Source organism: Leucoraja erinacea, chromosome 16 (genome assembly GCF_028641065.1).
Source record: "Leucoraja erinacea ecotype New England chromosome 16, Leri_hhj_1, whole genome shotgun sequence".
Classification (NCBI taxonomy): Eukaryota; Metazoa; Chordata; class Chondrichthyes; order Rajiformes; family Rajidae; genus Leucoraja; species Leucoraja erinaceus.
The window spans coordinates 770,702-795,883 of NC_073392.1; the positions used below are offsets into that span (position 1 = coordinate 770,702).

At 41.4% G+C, this 25,182-nt stretch overlaps 1 protein-coding gene across 2 annotated transcripts in view; it reads left to right on the forward strand.

Moving 5' to 3' along the window:
• LOC129704437 (voltage-dependent L-type calcium channel subunit alpha-1D-like) overlaps positions 1-25,182 on the forward strand; it is a 346,238-nt gene that overhangs the window by 140,625 nt on the left and 180,431 nt on the right. For both annotated transcript variants that reach the window (XM_055647505.1, XM_055647504.1), the window contains exons 9-10: positions 4,131-4,300; positions 12,285-12,359. In XM_055647505.1, coding sequence (XP_055503480.1) covers positions 4,131-4,300; positions 12,285-12,359 — 245 coding nt within the window. The remainder of the gene's footprint in view (positions 1-4,130; positions 4,301-12,284; positions 12,360-25,182) is intronic.

Here is a 25,182-nt window from a genome sequence, read left to right on the forward strand (position 1 = left end):
CTCCACCGCCCTCTGAGGCAGAGAATTCCACAGACTCACCACTCTCTGTGAAAAAAAGTGTTTCCTCGTCTCTGTTCTAAATGACTTACTCCTTTTTTCTCACCTCAGTTTTAAATGGTTTACCCTTTATTCTAAAACTGTGGTCCCTGGTTCTGGACTCCCCCAACATCGGGAACATGTTTCCTGCCTCTAGCGCGTCCAAGCCCTTAACAATCAGGTACGGGATACTGAGTTAGATGATCAGCCATGATCATATTGAATGGCGGTGCAGGCTCGAAGGGCCGAATGGCCTACTCCTGCACCTAATTTCTATTCTTATATGTTTTCAATGAGATTGCTTCTCATCCTTCTCAATGCCAGAGTGTACAAGCCCAGCTGCTCTATTCTCTCAGCGTATGACATTCCTGCCATCCCCGGAATTAACCTTGTAAACCTATGCTGCACTCCCTCAATAGCAAGAATGTCCTTCCTCAAATTAGGGGATCAAACCTGCACACAATACTCCAGGTGTGGTCTCACTAGGGCTCTGTACAACTGCAGAAGGACCTCTTTGCTCCTATATTCGATTCCTCTTGTTATAAAGGCCAACATGCCATTCGCTTTCTTCACTGCTTGCTGTACCTGCATGCTTACTTTCATAGACTAATGTACAAGGACCCCCAGATCCCGTTGTACTTCCCCTTTTCCCAACTTGACGCCATTTAGATAGTAATCTGGATTATGCCCAGAATTTCCTACCATTGCTGTTCCACCGTCATTCCTGCTAGGATCCCTTTCCAGTCTACCCTGGCCAGCTCCTCTCTCATGCCTTCATAGTCCCCTTTGTTCAACTGCATCACTGACACTTCCGCTTTAACCTTCTCCTTCACAAATGGCAATACTTCTCGCCTTCTAAAGGAGAAAGGTCGAACTGAAGATAGTTTGGTCTGTAGAACTTGTGTTGGAAGAACATGGAACTGAAGTGATTGTCTTCTGGCCGCATCCATTTTACAGTAATCTACAATGTAATAGTACATTTCAGAATAGGGGTGTATCCTAATATCCATCAATGCATTGGTTGTAGGTCAGTTTCTTTGCAGATGTATTACAATTGCATCAGATTCAGATTCAGATTCAATTTTTAATTGTCATTGTCAGTGTACAGTACAGAGACAACGAAATGCATTTAGCATCTCCCTTGAAGAGCGACATAGCAAACGAGCATAAAAGGTCATACAGGCATACCATGCAAATGCGATGGCCCTGATGTTGCACAGATATTGGGCTGGTATGGTGTGAAATTGATGACAGGTTGTTGCAACTTTGGGATATTTTAACTCCTGAATTCTTTCAGGGTCTGAAGACAGTCCCCATCCCAAATCATCACTTACCAAGTTCTCCAAAGATGCTGCTGGACCCACTGAGTTACTCCAGCACTTTGTGTCAACTAATTTCTATTTGACTTTGTGTTTTGAATTTAATCTAGCAAGATTTTACAAATAATGAAGAAGTGAGGAGCAAGATGCTGTTTCTGAGAACCAAATTCAATCAGCAAATCTTGGCATTATCGCTTAATTCTATGAATTTGCAAGCTGATTTGCACTTCAGTAATAGCATGTGATGTGTACATGTGGTTATTTTATCGGCAGGCTTCAGCCCATTTTCCTTCCACTCCATTGCTTTCACAATGCACACCCACCAGGATGCACAGAATACATTTCCATTGAGAAAATGATAGATGTACTTTAAATCTCCAAGTCAATTTGTAACCCTGCTGACTTTAGCAACAGTATCCATTTAGCTAAATAATTAATCAGGGCTTGAATTAGCCACACTGTGCCTGACCTAATTTCATCTGTTTTATCCAAGGCCGCATTTTTTTAAGACACCTTAATTCTAAGTTTTATCATTGCATTTATTATCTGTCCAGATGTTAACAATTTCACAATGTGCTGACAACAAACAGACAAAATCTGTTACTAATCTCACTGGTGCCAAACATCATAAAATTGCTTCATAGGGAAATTTTGTACCATACCGTTGCTTCATTTTTCACTATCTACTTATTCTAATTGTATATATCCTTGCTTATTTCTATAATAGATTATACTTGGATTAAGAATATGTACTAACTAAACCATTAAGCAATAAACAAAGTGCTGGAGTAACTCAGCTGGTCAGGCAGCATCTGTGGTGGGAATGAACAGATGATGTTTTGGGTCAGGACCCTTCTTCAGACTATTGGAGTGGGGGAAAGAAAACCAGAAAAGAGAGGTGGGATGGGGCAAAGCCTGGCAAGAGATAGTTGTACTGGTGAGGAGAAGTAATTGGTGGATGTGAGGAGATAGTGACAAATGTAGAGGTGAGACAAAAGGGTGTTGGATAAGGAAAGAAGAGGAGGAATTAAATGTAAAGCTGGAGGGTGTGATCCAGAGAGGAAGGAAGAGGGAAATATACCTTTTTGTGTTTTTTGCTCAAGTTTTTTGCTCAACACCTTCAGTTTCTTGTGTTTCGTTTTTGCATAAACCATTATATGCATTTAATCAGTGCAATGAAAATGTGAGGTAATACATTGCTCTGTGAAATTCCAGTGTTTTTGTTTGATAATCCATATGTACACATTTTAGAGCTGCTGTGAAGTTCACCCTTAGGACATATTACCAGCCTGACATTCTGTTGCATAGTTAATCTGCTGCACAGTATCATTATTTTTATCCAGAATTTTATTTTGCTCTTTTTTTACAGTAAAATATGTAAATATGCAACTGCATTATCTCCAATAAGTTGGATGCATTTTACAGATTAATGTATCTAATTTATTTACCAAAATACACAAAATATTGAAATAAATGTGAAAAGAGTATTTCTTTATTTGCATTATTAAAACATGAGGATAATCATCAGTGGTGTTCAAGTACAATTAATTTACTGGAGATGTTTTCAGCATTTAATGCAATAAATCCCAGGAGGTGAGAATTACAGATCACTTGTCTTCAACCATACCAGTATTTGAGGCAAGCTGCCATAGTCTTTTAAAATAATTAACCCCCCTCGTGGTAGTTGATTACTCTCTTTACATCATCCTTTGAAAAAGCTGCAGTTGGTTTTGGTGATGTTTCAGATTCTTGAAAGTTTAAAGTCTTACTCCTACCCCCTCCCGTGTTGGAGGTAATTAATTTCCAGAATTCCATCACTTACTGTGATGATGGTGAATTGCAGGAATCTTCCCAATGGGGGTACAATATTTGAAATGGTATCATCACTAAAGGGCGTTTCCTTCCAAGTGAGTAGATTGGTAAACAAGTCTGAGATGGATTTCTGTCCAATTTTCAGAGCAATGCCTTTACTAAAAATATTGAAATTGATATCTTTGTATCAGCAGTAGATGAATATATATCTTAGCAGTAGTCTGAAAGACCTGTGAGTGGCATTCTGTTATCATGGACATTATTTTATTCCCCCTTTGATTTCAAGCATTTTTCAATAATTAATGATGTAGAATCATAATTTATTTTATTTGTTATAATTACAGATTGAGTTTTCCACAGTTTGGTGATAATTGATTGATTGAACTTGTGGTTTACGACACTCCACATGCATTTGACCTGAGGTACCTGTGCAGTGGATCTTGGTCTGTAGAATTCATAAGGTGGTCCCTTATATTTGAGGCTCCTGTACTACTCATTTGAAGGAATCCATCCAAATGGTACTGTGCTGAATGTTGGCAAAAACAATGCTGCCTGATTTTCTGCATGTTACCATCCTTTTGACACCCAGCGGAAGGGATGAAAATGAATACCAGCACAGATTGTGGTTCTAAAATGACTGGCTAGAGTGATAAGTCCTTCCCTGAAGGATGTAAATGAACAACATTTAACTGTTTCAGTGGATTTTTTAATCCCACAGAACATAACTTTATTTGAACAGTTTATTCCCAACTAGTAATTTGAACCCTGATTGTAAGTCTATTACCATGTTTGTAGCTGAATGTGTCAATTACTTGCTGATCATGTAATTTAAGTTGTTCCATTTAAAAAATATTTCACTCTATGTCAGCAGTTTGTGTTGAACAAGTGATAATTAAGACCCTGTCCTTTATTTTTATTTGTGCTTTCAATTTGAAATATTCCCTGTTACTATGAAACCTGCAGTGAGTTTTCTAAGGAAAGGGAAAAGGCAAAGGCGAGAGGAGATTTTCAGAAGCTGCGTGAGAAACAACAACTTGAGGAGGATCTCAAGGGCTATCTGGATTGGATCACCCAGGCTGAGGACATCGACCCCGAGAATGAGGAAGACTTTGAGAATGCAGAAAAACGAAATCGTAAGTATCTTCCTTCATTGTTGATTCAGATTTGTTTATTGTCGTGTACACAGGGTGTAATGAAATTCCTACACAGTTCACAGAGACAACAGTATATGTATAACAGTGATAAATACAACAATAAACACAGCAACGAGGATAGTGCAAGTAGGAACATAAGATGGATAAAATACTGATAATTACTTTGACAAAGCAGAAAATAATTGAAATACTGAGCAGGTCAGGTAGCATCCAGCAGGAGAAAAAAACAATTATGTTTTAGAGCTTGAAACAATTTAGTACGTGAAAACATTCATGTCATTTTGAAATTATTTTTCTGGATGGATACAATTTGTTTTATAGTATGGTGTCAATCTTAAAATAGTTTCAAGTAGTCTTAAAGTAGTCTTTACTTGATTTATTTTATCTACTATATAGGAATAGTTTTGTGACTGGAAATCCCCACCAGTAACATGAAACCAGAAACATATATACTTAATACGGAAATGTTCTTGTTGAACGATGAAAGAACTCAATAAAAATAAACACCTTTTAGGAATGTTGGAAAGTAAATTTAACCATATAACAATTACAGCACGGAAACAGGCCGTCTCGGCCCTTCTAGTCCGTGCCGAACACTTACTCACCTAGTCTTTGTGGAGAAATTGGATCCATTGGCACATTCCATGCACATACACATGGAAAATGGTCATTTCTCAGTCGACCATCTAGAAATGAACCTGAGCATGATTCAGAGTGGTACACCAGAAATGTACCCAGTGTCAGGTGTGCATCTAGTGAAGCCAGAATGCAATGACCATTACAGTGCTTACTGACCAGAATTACCCATTAAATGAAACAAGGGCCAAGTGTTGCAATAAACCAGATAAAGACACAGTGGCTCTGCTTGGATACCAATTTTTACCCTACAGTTATGGCTGGAGTTACTATTATGCTGTGCTTTGTCCACTGATTGAGATTGTGGCATTTCTATATGTCTTGAAACCATTCACTGCACAGGATTTGATTGAGCATTTGAATTGGATGTTTGGTGCCCAGTCTCATAGAAAAATGACTTGTTCTATTTCCTAGATTCTTGTTTTCTCTTGTCTCCATGGCAACTACTTATATTGTTGTACTCTGGCTGTCATGGAGAGTGTTCTTTAAGAATTGACTAGCTTCCAGTGACTGTGACTATGATATGGTAACTGCATTCTCTGCAGGCAGTTGACAGGGGCTGTGCAGGAGAATGTGTGCTGCTTGATTCAGAAGTAAAACCAATATAATAATCGTTGTTATTCGCTGGCCTTTTCTACAGCTTGATATTTTGGGTCATCTCACTCACATTCCATTATTAATACTAGTGGATTGCATGTTTAGTAAACCAAAGAGGGGTAAACTCAAATTTATAGGGATTAATGATGCATGCGAATTATTATTCCATTTTGTCTGAGAAGAATTTATATTGTGTACATTATTTGAAAAATGTACATGTAAAATATTTGAATACTTATCTGAGGTACCACCAATCCAATGATAAAAAAGGAAGACATTTTAGGATGGAGGTGTTCCATAAGTTATATTTGAAAAATAACTTATGGAACACAGTGAAGTTGTGCAGTAAAATATGTCACTAATTCTCCGACCAGGCTCATAAGCTATGCCTCTACTAACATTAAACTGCACCTTAGTATGGTTAGAGAGACCTTCAACAGCTGTCTATTAAAATAATTTGAATGCAACATCTAAGGGATCACGTTTAAACTTGGGTCATCCTTCATTTTCCAAACTGGCTGCAGTGATCCCCAGAGCCATTTTTGTCTGGAGCTACAGTGCCCTCCATAATGTTTGGGACAAAGACCCATCGTTTATTTATTTGCCTCTGTACTCCACAATTTGAGATTTGTAATAGAAAAAATCACATCTGGTTAAATTCAGTCAGATTTTATTAAAGGCCATTTTTATACATTTTGGTATTACCAAGTGGACATTACAGCTGTGTTTATACATAGCCCCCCCCCCCCATTTCAGGGCACCATACTGTTTGGGACACATGGCTTCACAGGTGGTTGCAATTGCTCAGGTATGTTTAATTGCCTCCTTAATGCAGGTATAAGAGAGCTTTCAGCACCTAGTCTTTCCGTCACCTTAGGAACCTTTTATTGCTATTCATCAACATGAGGACCAAAGTTGTGCCAATGAAAGTCAAAGAAGCCATTATGAGACTGAGAAACAAGAATCAATACCTATATATCTCCCAAAAAAGTTTTTCAAAAAATTGGACTCAGACATTACAAATTTTATATGGGATTATAAATCCCATAGAATACAAAGAGCACACCTTAATAAACGAAAATAGCTGGGTGGTATAACGCTCCCTAACTTTATGTATTATAATTGGGCAGTAAATATTAAAAATATGATTCACCTGCTGGACAATTCTGCCCAGCAGGTGGACTGGATTGTAATGGAAAGAGAGGACTGCTCTCCGTGTAATATAGGAGCGACTCTCCTCTCACCAATACATCTGAATAACAAAAATTACAATAAAAATCCAATTATACATAGCACAATTAGAACATGGAAACAAATAAAACAGAATCTAAAATTAAGAAACCTATCTCTTTTAATATCAATAGTTAATAATCCATCGTTTAAACCATCAATTATAGACAAATCATTTATACAATGGGAAAGAATGGGAATCAAAACGCTCGGAGATCTGTATGAATTGGGAAAATTACTATCATTTCAACAACTACAACTGAAATATAATTTGAAAAATAATCAATATTTTAAATATCTTCAAATTCGTGATTATCTGAAAAAATACACAAAAGACTATCATAATATGCCTACAGACTTACTGGATGAAGCAATGAAGACAAAGGCGGAATCAGCGAATCTAATATCGTACTTATATAACATCATCTTAAATATAGAAATACCCACAACTGATGGAATTAGAAGAGACTGGGAACAAGAATTAGCTATAAAAATGTCAAAAGAGAGCTGGGATAATCACTTATTACAGGTGCATAAATGTTCAATCAACGTACGACATACTCTCATCCAATTCAAAACATTACATAGACTATATTATTAAAAAACTAAAATAAATAAACTCTTCCCTAATGTCTCACCCATCTGTGATACATGTCTGTGTCAAGAAGCTACCATAGCGCATTCTTTTGTTTTTTGTACAAAAATACAAAAATTCTGGAATGAAATATTTGACATATAACCATATAACCAAATAACAATTACAGCACGGAAACAGGCCATCTCGGCCCTACAAGTCCGTGCCGACACAACTTTTTTTCCCTTAGTCCCACCTGCCTGCACTCATACCATAACCCTCCATTCCCTTCTCCTTTACATCTTTACAAAATTAATTAAAATAAAACTGGCACCAAAACCAGAATGGATATTTTTGGAATATCGGAAGGTAACCCTGAACTAAACGTGTTTCAGAAGAATTTACCCAATTACGGGCTAATAATGGGAAAAAAGCCTATACTTAAATTCTGGAAAAATGCGCCTACACCAACAATAAAAATGTGGATATCAAATATGTTTGAAACACTACATCTGGAAGAGATTAGATTCCTCTTAGCAGGCAAACCAGACCACTTCCAAAAGACGTGGTCTACGTTTTTGGAACTATTACAAGCATAAGGTGCAATAGTAATTAAATAAATAAATAAATAAATACATGCCAGGATCTGGCAACGGGGCCAGGATCTGGCAACGGGGGGCAAAACAACAAAAACAGACTTGGTTGGTAGTCCCCTTTCTGCAGAGTTTAATGTTATAATAGAGCGATTGTTTCTCCTTTCTTTTTCCTTCTTTTATAGGGTCTTCTTTCTTTCTTTACTTCCTTCTCTAACTTATTTTCTAAGGGGCTTTCTTTTCTCAACACTCTCCTGCACCTTCACGACTCTTGCGCACTTTCTTTACTTTCTTTACTTCTATCTTTTTCTTAAAGCTCAAAAAATGAAGCGGTACAAAAAATGTATTAGGACATATGTGTTGTGTAGCATTGTAATTTACCGTACTTCTAATAAAAATAAAAAATAAAAATAAAAAGAGAAACAAAAATAAGACTGTTAGAGACATCAGCCAAACCTTAGGCTTACCAAATCAACTGTTTGGAACATCATTAAGAAGAAAGAGAGCACTGGTGAGCTTACTAATCGCAAAGGGACGGGCAGGCCAAGGAAGACCTCCACAGCTGATGACAGAAGAATTCTCTCTCTATTAAAGAAAAATCCCCAAACACCTGTCCGACAGATCAGAAACTCTCTTCAGGAATCAAGATTTGTCAATGTGGGTTTGTCAATGACCACTGTCCGCAGAAGACTTCATGAACAGAAATACAGAGGCTACACTGCAAGATGCAAACCACTGGTTAGCTGCTCAAATAGGAAGGCCAGGTTACAGTTTGCCAAGAAGCACTTTAAAGAGCAACCACAGTTCTGGAAAAAGGTCTTGTGAACAGATGAAATGAAGATTAACATATCAGAGTGATGGCAAGAGCAAAGTATGGAGGAGAGAAGGAACTGCCCAAGATCCAAAGCATACCACCTCATCTGTGAAACACGGTGGTGGGGGTGTTATGGCCTGGGCATGTGTGGCTGCTGAAGGTACTGACTCACTTATCTTCAATGATGATACAACTGCTGATGGTAGTAGCATTATGAATTCTGAAGTGTATAGACACATCCTATCTGCTCAAGTTCAAACAAATGCCTCAAAACTCATTGGCCGGTGGTTCATTCTACAGCAAGACAATGATCCCAAACCTATTGATAAAGCAACAAAGGAGTTTTTCAAAGCTAAAAAATGGTGAATTCTTTAGTGGCCAAGTCAATCACCCAATCTGAACCCAATTGAGCATGCCTTTTATATGCTGAAGAGAAAACTGCAGGAACTAGACCCCAAAACAAGCATAAGCTAAAGATGGCTGCAATACAGGCCTTGCAGAGCATCACCAGAGAAGAGGCCCAGTAACTGGTGATGTCCATGAATCGCAGACTTCAAGCAGTCATTGCATGCAAAGAACATGCAACAAAATACTAAACATGACTATTTTCATTTAATGACATTGATGTGTCCCAAACATTATTGTGCCCTGAAATGGGGGGAACTATGTAAAACACTGCTGTAATTTCTACGTGGTGAAACCAAAATGTATAAAAATGCCCTTTATTAAAATCTGACAATGTGCACTTTAACCACATGTAATTTTTTCTATTACAAATCACAAATTGTGGAGTATAGAGGCAAATAAATAAATGATGGGTCTTTGTCTCAAACAGTGTGGAGGGCACTATATAATACCAATAATACCAATTATAATATCAATTTTGATGTTTGAAGAGAAGTCAGACAGACCTGCACCATCTACTTCACATGGCATTCTGGTCCTGATGCTAATAACAGGGTCATAGCTATATTTAAATAACTTGACCTTAGTTTATCTTTTTGGGTTTTCGTGATGAGATGGTGCTGTAGAGAATGCCTTAACTATCTCAATGTTGATTTGCTAGTACAAATATTTTGTATTGTCATTTCTCTGCTGATATCTTTATACAACTTAGTTTTACGCTTGCCATTTGTCTGCTGAAGGCTTCCTTAAGATTTCCTCCTTTCCTTGGATCGTGTAAACATCAGTGTCTAATAGATTTATTATTCTGAGACTAATGCCAGATTGAAGTGTGCAAAACTCACCAATCTGTCAACTGATTCCCTTGAGTCATAACTTTAAAAGATACATACATTCATCAAATTTAATTTAGGATAGGTAATTAACGAAATGGATCTGTTTGACATAGTTTGACCTTCAGTCAATCTGTTCAGTTAGTGATGCATCTGGCATGCTGAACCATTGCACATGTATATGCCCCCCAAAATACAATTAGCTTATTTTTCAACTTGAGGCAAAGCATGGTGAGGGGTGAGGCAGATGCAGGCTCTGTTGAATAAACCATCATGAACCTCGGATCAGGTTATCTACAAAACAATTAATGGGTTGCTCCATTGATCTCATCAGAAATTGGGTATCTTTGACATTTTCACTGTCCAGTTTCTGTTGGGTAATTTATAGTGTGAAGACCCTCTGTGTGAAAAAGGATGCAGTCCTTTCTAGAATGTCTAATCAGAAGAAAATGAAAGGGCTTAATGTGGATTTTCTGATGTCTTTTTGGAGTTTCTTTTGGAGTTTCTAAACCTACTGTGTCCACCTCCACGGCTATCTGCCATCTCCTGCACTGAATGTCAACAGCAAAACCTAGTATAGACAAAGTTAGTGGAAAACACGAACCTCGGAAGACAAAAAGGTAGTAGCCTAAGGTGTGGTATTTGATTATAGATTGATTTGGATGATTTTGTACTGTTTTTCCTCATTGTGTACTATAGATAATGTGGCAATCAAGAATGAAGGTGGGTGAAGTGAAGCTTGTGGATTAGAATTGCGTTTCTTTGATTCTGCTACCTGACAAGTGGTCCAGGAGACAGAGATGATTCTAGAGTATCTTTGTTGACAGTTCATTTTGAGAGTAGCATGGTCATTTTCTGCGCCGATAACCCTAAGGGGACCAGTAGTTGCTTCCCTTGACAGGTTTACTGGTATGTTGCTAAATGAAAAAGAGGTCCGATCAAATGTTTCCCACTTGCTGGGAACACAAAAGGAAGAGGAGCAATCAGGTTGAAACAAATAACTATAAAACAAATAACTATAATGTGCAAGCCTGGGGCGGAAATGTAATGCACAAAGAAACCAACTTGTGTAGAAATAAAGATAATGCCAGCAACAGGAGTTAAAGATACAGAGATGGGAATAAGATTTAAAATGTTTTGCCTTTTGACCAAACAATTGAAAATTAAATGAAATAGGTGAGATGTATTATTCTTTTACCCAATGATTATTTATGTTTATTTGTTGTTTGTAAAAAACAGCAGGGTAATGTTCGTTCCTGGCAATGTCTGTTCATGTTCTAAGGATTAGAAAATGTTGAGTTGAAAACTTATGAACGATGCCTTATCTAATTCAGTGCACAAGGAATGCTCAGCATGGACCATCATAAAATTATAAATTGGCCATATGATTACCTTCCCCTGAACAGAATGCATAGGTGGTTATTGGATTGACCATACTATAATACTTTTATTTGTATACCTGAGGCAGACTAACGGGCCTGTCCCACTGCGGCGGCCTTATTCGCGAGTTTCGAAGAGTTTGCCCTTGACTAATCGTTGCAGCAAGGTCGACACGAGGTCCTAGGAGGTCTTTGTAACTCTCCTTCATGCTCGAGAGTAGTCCCCGTGTACTCGAGGCCTCAGTTATGTCGCGGTTTCATCGCTGACGGTCGATCCTGCTCGAGGTTTTTCAGGCAAGTGCCCTCGAGCTTGAAGGTCGAAGACAGTCGCTGAAAAGTCGCGTTAGTCGGACAGGCCCTTTAAAGCTTATTAATCATTTGTTTGAATCAACAAAAATGTTATGTAATATAATTACCATCAACATGTTTAATCACACAAATCACAGTGCATTTTAAATGTTATCAATGATTCTTTACAAAATGAAACATGCTTTGTGTTAATGATTGATTTTGATACATAAGTGTTTCACAGAGTAGGAAACAAGTATAAAGAAAACATTAGTCTAATGGCAAGAGATTAATATAACCTTTGGTTGGGATGAATGCAGTATATCTTATTAAATTATATTTTGGAATGCATTGCATCATTAATTTTAGAAAAAAATACTGAGTAAATTTATCCATTTGAGGGACTAGCATCAGCATATAAATGTTACCACAAGTAAATCTGGCTGATGTAATTCTGCCATCATTAGCTTTGTAGTCACTGTCTCATCCTTCGTCAAGTTGAAAGCATTGTTTTTGTTACATATTGTTATATGTTGCTTCATTTTGAAAATCACTATTTCTAACCTTTCTAATACTGTTGCTGCCATCTGCTGTAATTGCATGCATTTATTATGAAGGGGTAACGCTGGCCGAATTACTGGAAAAGAAGAAAGGAAAATTTGCATGGTTTAGCCAGTCATCTGACACTCATGGTAATTGTAGTTTGTTTTTCGTTCTTAGATTTTTGTTTTTGTTTTTTTGTGGCATGTGCTTCTTTTGCCAATTGTTTTTCTCTCCATTGCATGATCATATATTTCTGTTAATTATTTGCTGTGTTTTAGAATTTTTTTTTTAAAGGAGCTTTTATAAAGAAAGCTGCTAGTTATCTTACTTTGCTTTTGTGGCATGTGCAGCTTATTTTTGTGGTCCACAGTGAAAGGTAGTAAAAAGACACAAAATGAGATGTGACCAGTTGAATTTTATGAACAAATTGCAAACAGTCTGCTTTTACAATGCACATTCATCTGTACTTTAAGTAAAGTTAAACTTTGCGCTCTGCCTTCAGTTGGCTTTTAAACTGCTAAGTGTGATGATTTTGGGAAATTTTTCATCTAATCCACAATGTATAAAAGCTATTTTCCTTCAATTTTCTGATCTAAAATACAGAATAATAACAATGTTCAACTTTTAATTCTAAATAAGTCCAGACAGTAGACTTAAGAATCCATGTTGTATAAGTACAATGGAGCATAAGAAGGACATGCTAATTATTCAGTCTTCCAAAAGAATTAACAGGATGTGCTGTGCATGATTGTCAAGATTTTTCCTCACAAACAATTCAGTGTTGAACAACTTTGCACATATGAAAATCAAACTGGAAATGCAAAACAAAAGCAGAAATTAATGGAAATATTCTGCAGGTCCAATTGCATAAAAATCTACGTTAAGGAAGCAATAATTTATTTGTGAAAGTGTCTCAACCACAAAATTAGATTAGGCACATCCATGATTGGTCCACCATAGTGGCTAACTTGTTGCTGACATCAGGCCCACACCTAATGGTGTGACTATTTGTGTTTGAGCTCAAGGCTCCAGACAATGACCATTGTGGAACCGTCACCCTCAAAACTGAATCAGGTTTTGACGTTTGTTGCTTTTGTTGCTGTTGCTCACATATGCAGTTTTAAAATTGTACAAATTCTTTCCAAAGTTCACAGTTAAACTGACAGGGACTATTTTCCATAACATTTAGAAGATGATATACTGTTTCTGTTGTTGCTTCAGTGGTGATTCAACTGGCAGTATCTCATTACTTTAAACGTCATTATGGCCATGATTGGTCACACAGAGTAGGGAGGCATGTCTGTCGTAAAGGGCCTATTCCCAGAGATTTTTCAGCGATACCATATCCCATCTTGATCTTTCTGATGAACAATGTTGGGCATAGTCAGGTGACCAAACCTGCCATTGAGATGCCCTGTGAGAGGATCTTTATCCACATTCTCATGCCTGGTCTTTCTGTGGAAGTCATGCTAATTCTCAAGCATGATTCCCAAAAAGTTAATCTGCAAGTCGAATCGGTAGTAAAGAAGGCAAATACATTTATTTCAAGGTGGCTAGAATACACAAAACAGGGATGTACCATATTTCCCGGCAGTGAAGGCACACCCCACCGCCTCCACCGGTTGCGCCTGTGCTGAAGGTCACCGTGGCTGGCTGGCAAGTGGGCTGAGATGGCGGCCGGTTCCGCTGTCCGGTTCCGGCGGCCGCTCGCAGCCACCCGAGCTACTTCCCTCCCCGGCTACAATGCGGTGGCTCCGTGCCCGGAGCGCCGCGGCAGTGGTGAGTGAGTTGCTGGCATGATCTTCGACCCCCTCTTTCTCAACGCTCCTGCCTTCCCTGCAACTTTACCCCTGGCGGCCCAACCAAGATTACTACTTTGTGCAGCCAAGGCCGTGCTGACCCGGGCCATACTCCCCACACGTTGTGGAAAGGAACTCTTCCCCTCCCCAGCAGTGCTGTCCTTTTACAGCCGGTCCCACTTCACACAGTTCCAGGGTCGAAGGCGTGGCAGGTTCCGCAGAACAGTCGCTGCAAGAGTGGCTTTGCTCGACCTAACCTTCGGCCTCCAAGACGCAGGTAAGTTTCCAGAGTAAAAAATAGCGTGTTGGACGCTGGGAAATAAAGTAATGCTGAGGCTCTATAAGGCGTTGGTCAGGCCGCATTTGGAATATTGTGAACAATTTGGGGTACCATATCTGAGGAACGATGTGCTGGCTCTGGAGAGGGTCCCGAGAAGGTTTACCAGAATGATACCAGGAATGAGTGGGTTAACATATGATGAAAGTTTGACGGCACTGAACCTGTACTGACGCTGGAGTTTCGAAGGTTGAGGGCGAACCTAATTGAAACGTATCGAATAGTGAAAGGCTTGGATAGAGCGGATGTGGAGAGGATATAGAAACATAGAAATTAGGTGCAGGAGTAGGCCATTCGGCCCTTCGAGCCTGCACCGCCATTCAATATGATCATGGCTGATCATCCAACTCAGTATCCCGTACCTGCCTTCTCTCCATACCCCCTGATCCCCTTAGCCACAAGGGCCACATCTAACTCCCTCTTAAATATAGCCAATGAACTGGCCTCAACTACCCTCTGTGGCAGAGAGTTCCAGAGATTCACCACTCTCTGTGTGAAAAAAGTTCTTCTCATCTCGGTTTTAAAGGATTTCCCCCTTATCCTTAAGCTGTGACCCCTTGTCCTGGACTTCCCTAACATCGGGAACAATCTTCCTGTATCTAGCCTGTCCAACCCCTTAAGAATTTTGTAAGTTTCTATAAGATCCCCTCTCAATCTCCTAAATTCTAGAGAGTATAAACCAAGTCTATCCAGTCTTTCTTCATAAGACAGTCCTGACATCCCAGGAATCAGTCTGGTGAACCGTCTCTGCACTCCCTCTATGGCAATAATGTCCTTCCTCAGATTTGGAGACCAAAACTGTACGCAATACTCCAGGTGTGGTCTCACCAAGACCCTGTACAACTGCAGTAGAACCTCCCTGCTCCTATACTCAAATCCTTTTGCAATGAAAGCTAACATACCATTTGCTTTCTTTACTGCCTGCTGCACCTGCATGCCTACCTTCAATGACTGGTGTACCATGACACCCAGGTCTCGCTGCATCTCCCCCTTTCCCAATCGGCCACCATTTAGATAATAGTCTGCTTTCCCGTTTTTGCCACCAAAATGGATAACCTCACATTTATCCACATTACACTGCATCTGCCAAACATTTGCCCACTCACCCAGCCTATCCAATTCACCTTGCAGTCTCCTAGCATCCTCCTCACAGCTAACACTGCCCCCCAGCTTAGTGTCATCCGCAAACTTGGAGATATTGCCTTCAATTCCCTCATCCAGATCATTAATATATATTGTAAATAGCTGGGGTCCCAGCACTGAGCCTTGCAGTACCCCACTAGTCACTGCCTGCCATTGTGAAAAGGACCCGTTTACTCCTACTCTTTGCTTCCTGTTTGCCAGCCAGTTCTCTATCCACATCAATACTGAACCCCCAATGCCGTGTGCTTTAAGTTTGTATACTAATCTCTTATGTGGGACCTTGTCGAAAGCCTTCTGGAAGTCCAGATACACCACATCCACTGGTTCTCCCCTATCCACGCTTCTAGTTACATCCTCGAAAAATTCTATAAGATTCGTCAGACCTTTCGTAAATCCATGCTGACTTTGTCCAATGATTTCACCACTTTCCAAATGTGCTGCTACCCCATCTTTAATAACTGACTCTAGCAGTTTCCCCACTACCGATGTTAGACTAACTGGTCTGTAATTCCCCATTTTCTCTCTCCCTCCCTTCTTAAAAAGTGGGGTTACGTTTGCTACCCGCCAATCTTCAGGAACTACTCCAGAATCTAAAGAGTTTTGAAAGATTATTACTAATGCATCCACTATTTCTGGAGCTACTTCCTTAAGTACTCTGGGATGCAGCCTATCTGGCCCTGGGGATTTATCCGCCTTTAATCCATTCAATTTACCCAACACCACTTTCCGGCTAACCTGGATTTCACTCAATTCCTCCAACTCCTTTGACCCGCGGTCCCCTGCTATTTCCGGCAAATTATTTATGTCTTCCTTAGTGAAGACGGAACCAAAGTAGTTATTCAATTGGTCCGCCATATCCTTGTTCCCCATGATCAACTCACCTGTTTCTGACTGCAAGGGACCTACATTTGTTTTAACTAATCTCTTTCTTTTCACATACCTATAAAAACTTTTGCAGTCAGTTTTTATGTTCCCTGCCAGTTTTCTTTCATAATCTATTTTCCCTTTCCTAATTAAGCTCTTTGTCCTCCTCTGCTGGTCTTTGAATTTCTCCCAGTCCTCCGGTATACTGCTTTTTCTGGCTAATTTGTACGCATCATCCTTCGCTTTCCACTAGTGGAGGTCACCGCCTCAGAATTAAAGGACGTACCTTTAGGAAGGAGAAGAGGCGGCATTTTGACTAAAGAAAGTCTGACTAGAGGGCAGTGAATCTGTGGAATTTGCTGCCACAGAAGGCTGTGGAGGCTAAGTCAATGAATATTTTTAAGGCAGTTAGATAGATTCTTGATTAGTACGGGTGTCAGGGATTACAGGGAGAAGGGGTTAGGAGGGGGAGATGGATTAGCCATGATTGAATGGTGGAGTAGACCTGATAGGCTGACTGGCCTAATTCTGCTACTATCACATGACCTTATGACCTTAACTTGACTGTCAAATTCCTTGACACAAGATCTTTCCAATAAGCCACAGAATGTATCTGCAGTGTCATAGTCACACTGTACAGAAACAAGCACTTTGACCCTACTCATCCATGCCAACCAAGATTCCCATCAGTGCAAAGAACAGTCCTGAGCCAAAATATCTCCTATCCATCTTCTCCAAAGATGCTGCCTGACTTGCTGAGTTATACCAGCACTTGTTTTGCCCATCTAAGCTAGTCACTTTTGCACATGTTTGGTCTGAATCTTTCTTATCCATAAACCTATCCAAATATATTTTTAATATTGTTGTTGCCTGAATTCCTATGGCAACTCATTGCATATACATATCGCATGCTGTGTGGAAAAAGTTGTCTCTCAGGTTCCTGTTAAATCTTTCCCCTCTCACCTCAAATCTATGCCCTCATGGGGAATTACTCTATGCATTCATCCTATCTGACCCTCATGATTTTATACACTTCTATAAAATTATCGCTCAGTCTCCTTTGCTGCAAGGAATTAAGTGTTAACTTGCAAGCCTCTCCCTCTAATTCATTTCCTCGAATCCTGGCAATATCCTCATAATTTTTTTATGCACTCTTTCCAGTTTAATGGCATAGTTCCTGTAGTTGGGTGACCAAAACTGAACACAATTCTTCAAGTGCGACCTCACCAACGTCTGAACAATTGTAACACAAGATCCCAGGTGCCCTTACTAATGAAGGCCAGTGTTGCAAAAACACGACTTTAAGGGAACTTTGCACTTGTTCTCCTAAGTTCTTCTGTTCTACAGTGCTCCTCAGGGTCTGTTTACTGCGAGTTGCAACACCCCACAGGTATCTGAATGAAACTCCATTTTCCCTTCTTGGTCCACATGCCGAGATGATCAAGATACTGCTGTAATTCAAATAATTTTCTTCACTGGCTACAATACCACCTATTTTAATTGTGCAAATCAAGTAACAATGCCTTGTACATTCTCATCTATATTGTTGATATAGATGACAAGCAGCAAAGGCCCCAGCACCAATCCCTGAGTAACATGACTGTTCACAGGCGTTCACTCTGAGAAACAACCTTCCATCATCACATTCTGCTTTTTACCATCAAGCTAATTATACAGTGCCCTCCATAATGTTTGGAAGAATGACCCATCATTTATTTATTTGCCTCTACTCCACAATTTGAGATTTGTAATAGAAAAAAAATCACATGTGCTTAAAGTGCACATTGTCAGATTTTATTAAAGGCCATTTTTATACATTTTGGTTTCACCATGGAGAAATTACAGCTGTATTTATACATAGTCCCCTCCATTTCAGAGCACCATAATGTTTGGGACACATGACTTCACAGGTGGTTGCAATTGCTCCCGTGTGTTTAATTGGATCCCTAATGCAGGTATAAGAAAGCTCTCAGCACCTAGTCTTCTCAAATTGTGGAGTACAGAGGCAAATAAATGCATGATGGGTCTTTGTCCCAAACATTATGGAGGGCACTCTATATGCAATTAGCTAAGTCTCCCTAAATTCTATGTGGTTTTCCAGACCATGTGGGCTGTTATCAAAGGCCTTGCTGAAATCCATATGCCATGACCATGGCCCTGCCCTTATAATCTTTCTTGGTTTCTTCTTAAAACCCCGTCAAATTTATGAGACACAATCTCTCACACATAAACCCAAGCTGACTGTGCGGTCTTTTGAAAAGCATGAGTATCTTCTCCCTCACAATGCAATAATTTAGTTACCACAGATGTTAGGCTACAGTTGCCAGGTTTTTCTATTAAACCCTTACATTTGTTCTGGATGAAGGGGCCTTCTGGTGAATGGGCACATGCAGCGAGTCACACCATCTGATATGCTTCACAATTCTCTGCCTTCATAGGATTCTCTCTTTTAGAAGTGTCCATACTGAGTATTATTCTGGTAGAACATATCCATAATAAGATCCATGAGGTAGTAATCAAATGGCATGGTAGTCATGTGCTATCCAGTGCCAGGACATGTGGCATAACTAATTGGCAGAGGTGTGATTTGTCAGTGTCCAGTGGCATTGATAGTTTTGTGCAATCATGTTGATCTGATATGCAACAATAATAACGCTTCTAAGTGAGGCATTGCAAGGTTCACAGCAGTGTTGACAGTCTCATATCTATGGTGATGTATTACCATAAAGTATGTGATGCAGATTTCTTTAAAATGAATTTGCATTTGATAGTGCTATTCTTGAGATTAATTTATAAGAAAACAGCAACAGGAAAATGGAAAATCATGATTAAATGCCTGTAAACCTTCACACCATGTGCTGTTCCATTTTAGTAACCTTGCGTTGAGTTTTGAGGTCCTGTGCTATGTCGCATCATCCTCTTTGTAGCTACAGGCTGAACTTCAGAAGAAGAGATAAAAGACATTGGGTGACGTTCGATATCCTATCGAGGTGGCTTGATGCCTGTGTTTCAGAGAGAAAGGTGTAAAATGGCAATGATAGGCTGTGGGTGACAGAATGGTCGAAGAGAAATAGGGATTGCAACACATGAAGTAATCATATCTATCTTTATATATATCTTTTATATATATAAAACTCAAATCAGTCCGCCTGCCGCCGTACGGCGTCCGCCGCGTTTCTTCCTTTGACGCTCCGCAACTCCGAAACCGGACGCAGGATCGCCGACGTCTTTTCCATTTCGGTAGAGATTTCGCTTTTCTTTCTAAGTATCCGCTCCTCGTTACATTTCGTCGTGTTTAAGTATGCTTTTTTAATCAAATCCTACCCCCCCCCCCCCCCCCCCCCCACGACCACCTCAATATTTCAAAAAAAAACTGGATTCTCACCCACACAAGCAGCTCCCTGTGAACGTTCCATCGTGTGATGTCACAATGCCCGATGCTCACAGATGGCCAATCGGATTGGATTCATTTACATATGCCTTTGCAGGAGCCCCAGCCCCGGTGAACATTCCATCGTGTGATGTCACAATGCCCAATGCTCAAATACATCGTTGCCATAGAGAACGCTCAGTGATTATGCAAATTCTTCACTAACTGTCATTTCTGATTTGCTTGTGAAGTGAAAAGTCCTGAATTGCATTTGTCTGATGCAGGAAGATTGTTCCAGATGTTGGGGAAGTCCAGGACACGCGGGACACAGTTTAAGGATAAAGGGGAAATCCTTTAGTACTGAGATGAGGGAAACATTTTTCACACAGAGAGTGGTGAGTCTCTGGAACTCTCTGCCACAGAAGGTAGTTGAGGCCAGTTCATTGGCTATATTTAAGAGGGAGTTAGATGTGGCCCTTGTGGCTAAAGGGATCAGGGGGTATGGAGAGGGGGGGAGCTGTGAGGGGGATGCTAGGAGACTGCAAGGTGACTTGGATAGGCTGGGTGAGTGGGCAAATGTTTGGCAGATGCAGTATAATGTGGATAGATGTGATGTTATCCATTTTGGTGACAAAAACGGGAAAGCAGACTATTATCTAAATGGTGGCCGATTGGGAAAGGGGGAGATGCAGCGAGACCTGGGTGTCATGGTACACCAGTCATTGAAGGTAGGCATGCAGGTGCAGCAGGCAGTAAAGAAAGCGAATGGTATGTTGGCTTTCATTGCAAAAGGATTTGAGTATAGGAGCAGGGAGGTTCTACTGCAGTTGTACAGGGTCTTGGTGAGACCACACCTGGAGTATTGCGTACAGTTTTGGTCTCCAAATCTGAGGAAGGACATTATTGCCATAGAGGGAGTGCAGAGACGGTTCACCAGACTGATTCCTGGGATGTCAGGACTGTCATATGAAGAAAGACTGGATAGACTTGGTTTATACTCTCTAGAATTTAGGAGACTGAGAGGGGATCTTATAGAAACTTACAAAATTCTTAAGGGGTTGGACAGGCTAGATGCAGGAAGATTGTTCCCGATGTTGGGGAAGTCCAGGACAAGGGGTCACAGCTTAAGGATAAGGGGGAAATCTTTTGTGACCGAGATGAGAAGAACTTTTTTCACACAGAGAGTGGTGAGTCTCTGGAACTCTCTGCCACAGAAGGTAGTGGAGGCCGGTTCATTAGCTATATTTAAGAGGGAGTTAGATGTGGCCCTTGTGGCTAAAGGGATCAGGGGGTATGGAGAGAAGGCAGGTACAGGATACTGAGTTGGATGATCATCCTTGATCATATTGAATGGTGGTGCAGGCTCGAAGGGCCGAATGGCCTACTACTGCACTTAATTTCTATGTTTCCCTCTCTTCACCCCTCTCCCTCTCCTCACCCCTCTCCCTCACCCCCCTTCCCTCTCTACCCACCCCTTCCCTCTCTCCACCGCCCCCCTTCCCCCTATCCTCCTCCCTCTCACTCCCCACTCTTTACCGTCTCTCTCCACCCCTCTCCCACTCCTCCCCTCCCTCCCCATCCCCCTCTCCCCCACTCTCTCTCTCCCCCATCCCCCTCTCTCACCCCCCCCCCCCCGCTCTCCTTTCCCCTCCCAAATCTGTCATGTTTCCTCCTCCTCCTCTCCCCTCCCTCCCCTCTTCTCACCCACCCCCCCCCCCCTCCCCCCACCTGTGAGTTTGGGGGTGGTTAATTTGAGTGTGATGCCGCAGCCCCCCTACCCCCCCCCCCCCCCCCCCCCCCCCCCGCAAACGCTGTTGGGGAAACAGACCCAACGGGTCTGCACTTGGTCTAGTATACTTTTAATACTCTGTAGGTGTGGATGTATGTCATCTTGCCTTTGATTCTTTACTCCGCGAAAACCAGACGCAAAAACGCCGAGATTTTTACCATTTCGCTAGTGATTTTACTTTTACATAATTTGCATATCCACTCATTAAATTTGGTCATTTTTCTGTACACATTTTCAATAACATTCTTCACAAAACTTACTGTTTTCTTTAAATCAGCAACTGCGGACGTCACAATGCCCTTGCACTCGTCGCACAGCCACCCCCCCCCCCGCTCTCGATTCAAGCAGATGCTGCCATCGCACATTCAATCCCCCCCACCCCCCCCCCTCCCCCCCACTCAGTCCTGGACTAATTGTTCAACATTAACATTTACTTTCTCCTCACAGCCGGCGCAGCTCGCGAAGCCCCGCCCGCCTGCGGGCCCCCTCCGAACCAAGGCGCTCATTCGAGTTGCGGGGTTTCCAGACAGTCAGAAGCCAGTGCTTCTTTACTGTGAACGGTCGCTCCTGGGCAAACGCGTCTTGCCGTAGCAGCTTTAAAGCAAAGATTATAGAGCGAGGGAAGATTTCTCGCTTCCCGTGCAGCTCGTGAAGCCTCGCCCACCCAGCTGCCGGTTTCCAGAGAGTTAAGCGCAGCCCACTCACTTGCCCGCCCCTCCCCCCCTCTCCTCTCCTCTCTTCTCCTCTCCTCCTCTTCTCCCCTTCTCCTCCTCTCTACCCGTCACAGGGGACGACCTCCTCTCTGTCCGGAGCCCGATCCTCTGTAACGCTGGCGGAAACTGTTGCCAGTCCTCAGCAAAGAGCCTATAGCTCGCAATAGGGTATTTGGTCCTCGGATCGCTCCGGGCTCAATCGGGTCCTCTCCCTCTCCCTCTCTCTCTCTCCCCTCTCTCTCTCTCTCCCCCTCTCTCTCTCTCTCTCTCTCTCTCTCTCCTCCCTCTCTCCCTCTCTCTCTCTCCCTCTCTCTCTCCCTCTCTCTCTCTCCCCCCCTCTCTCTCTCCCCCTCTCTCTCTCTCTCCCCCTCTCTCTCTCATAGAAACATAGAAATTAGGTGCAGGAGTAGGCCATTCGGCCCTTCGAGCCTGCACCGCCATTCAATATGATCATGGCTGATCATCCAACTCAGTATCCCGTACCTGCCTTCTCTCCATACCCCCTGATCCCCTTAGCCACAAGGGCCACATCTAATTCCCTCTTAAATATAGCCAATGAACTGGCCTCAACTACGACAAGCAGCAAAGGCCCCAGCACCAATCCCTGAGTAACATGACTGTTCACAGGCGTTCACTCTGAGAAACAACCTTCCATCATCACATTCTGCTTCTTACCATCAAGCTAATTATACAGTGCCCTCCATAATGTTTGGAACAAAGACCCATCATTTATTATTTGCCTCTACTCCACAATTTGAGATTTGTAATAGAAATCTGCCAAACATTTGCCCACTCACCCAGCCTATCCAAGTCACCCTGCAGTCTCCTAGCATCCTCCTCACAGCTAACACTGCCCCCCAGCTTAGTGTCATCCACAAACTTGGAGATATTGCCTTCAATTCCCTCATCCAGATCATTAATATATATTGTAAATAGCTGGGGTCCCAGTACTGAGCCTTGGGGTACCCCACTAGTCACTGCCTGCCATTGTGAAAAGGACCCGTTTACTCCTACTCTTTGCTTCCTGTTTGCCAGCCAGTTCTCTATCCACATCAATACTGAACCCCCAATGCCTTGTGCTTTAAGTTTGTATACTAATCTCTTATGTGGGACCTTGTCGAAAGCCTTCTGGAAGTGCAGATACACCACATCCACTGGTTCTCCCCTATCAACGCTACTAGTTACATCCTCGAAAATTTCTATAAGATTCGTCAGACATGATTTACCTTTCGTAAATCCATGCTGACTTTGTCCAATGATTTCACCACTTTCCAAATGTGCTGCTATCCCATCTTTAATAACTGACTCTAGCAGTTTCCCCACTACCGATGTTAGACTAACTGGTCTGTAATTCCCCATTTTCTCTCTCCCTCCCTTCTTAAAAAGTGGGGTTACGTTTGCTACCCGCCAATCTTCAGGAACTACTCCAGAATCTAAAGAGTTTTGAAAGATTATTACTAATGCATCCACTATTTCTGGAGCTACTTCCTTAAGTACTCTGGGATGCAGCCTATCTGGCCCTGGGGATTTATCGGCCTTTAATCCATTCAGTTTACCCAACACCACTTCCCGGCTAACCTGGATTTCACTCAATTCCTCCAACTCCTTTGACCCGCGGTCCCCTGCTATTTCCGGCAAATTATGTATGTCTTCCTTAGTGAAGACGGAACCAAAGTAGTTATTCAATTGGTCCGCCATATCCTTGTTCCCCATGATCAACTCACCTGTTTCTGACTGCAAGGGACCTACATTTGTTTTAACTAATCTCTTTCTTTTCACATATCTATAAAAACTTTTGCAGTCAGTTTTTATGTTCCCTGCCAGTTTTCTTTCATAATCTATTTTTCCTTTCCTAATTAAGCCCTTTGTCCTCCTCTGCTGGTCTTTGAATTTCTCCCAGTCCTCCGGTATGCTGCTTTTTCTGGCTAATTTGTACGCATCATCCTTCGCTTTGATACCATCCCTGATTTCCCTTGTTATCCATGGATGTACTACCTTCCCTGATTTATTCTTTTGCCAAACTGGGATGAACAATTTTTGTAGTTCATCCATGCAGTCTTTAAATGTCTTTCATTGCATATCCACCGTCAACCCTTTTAGAATTAATTGCCAGTCAATCTTGGCCAATTCACGTCTCATACCCTCAAAGTTACCTTTCTTTAAGTTCAGAACCATTGTTTCTGAATTAACAATGTCACTCTCCATCCTAATGAAGAACTCAACCATATTATGGTCACTCTTGCCCAAGGGGGCACGTACAACAAGATTGCTAACTAACCCTTCCTCATTACTCAATACCCAGTCTAAAACAGCCTGCTCTCTCGTTGGTTCCTCTACATGTTGATTTAGATAACTATCCCGCATACATTCCAAGAAATCCTCTTCCTCAGCACCCCTGCCAATTTGATTCACCCAATCTATATGTAGATTGCAGTCACCCATTATAACCGTTTTGCCTTTGTCGCACGCATTTCTAATTTCCTGTTTGATACCATCTCCAACTTCACTACTACTGTTAGGTGGCCTGTACACAACACCCACCAGCGTTTTCTGCCCCTTAGTGTTTCGCAGCTCTACCCCTACCGATTCCACATCCTCCAAACTAATGTCCTTCCTTTCCATTGCATTAATCCCCTCTCTAATCAGTAACGCTACCCCACCTCCTTTTCCTTTCTGTCTATCCCTCCTGAATATTGAATATCCCTGGATGTTCAGCTCCCAGCCTTGGTCACCCTGGAGCCATGTCTCCGTGATCCCAACTATATCATAGTCATTAATAGCTAGCTGCACATTCAACTCATCCACCTTATTCCGAATGCTCCTTGCATTGAGACACAAAGCCTTCAGGCTTGTTTTTACAACACTCTTACCCCTTATACAATTATGTTGAAAAGTGGCCCTTTTTGATTTTTGCCCTGGTTTTGTCTGCCTGCCACTTTTACTTTTCACCTTGCTAC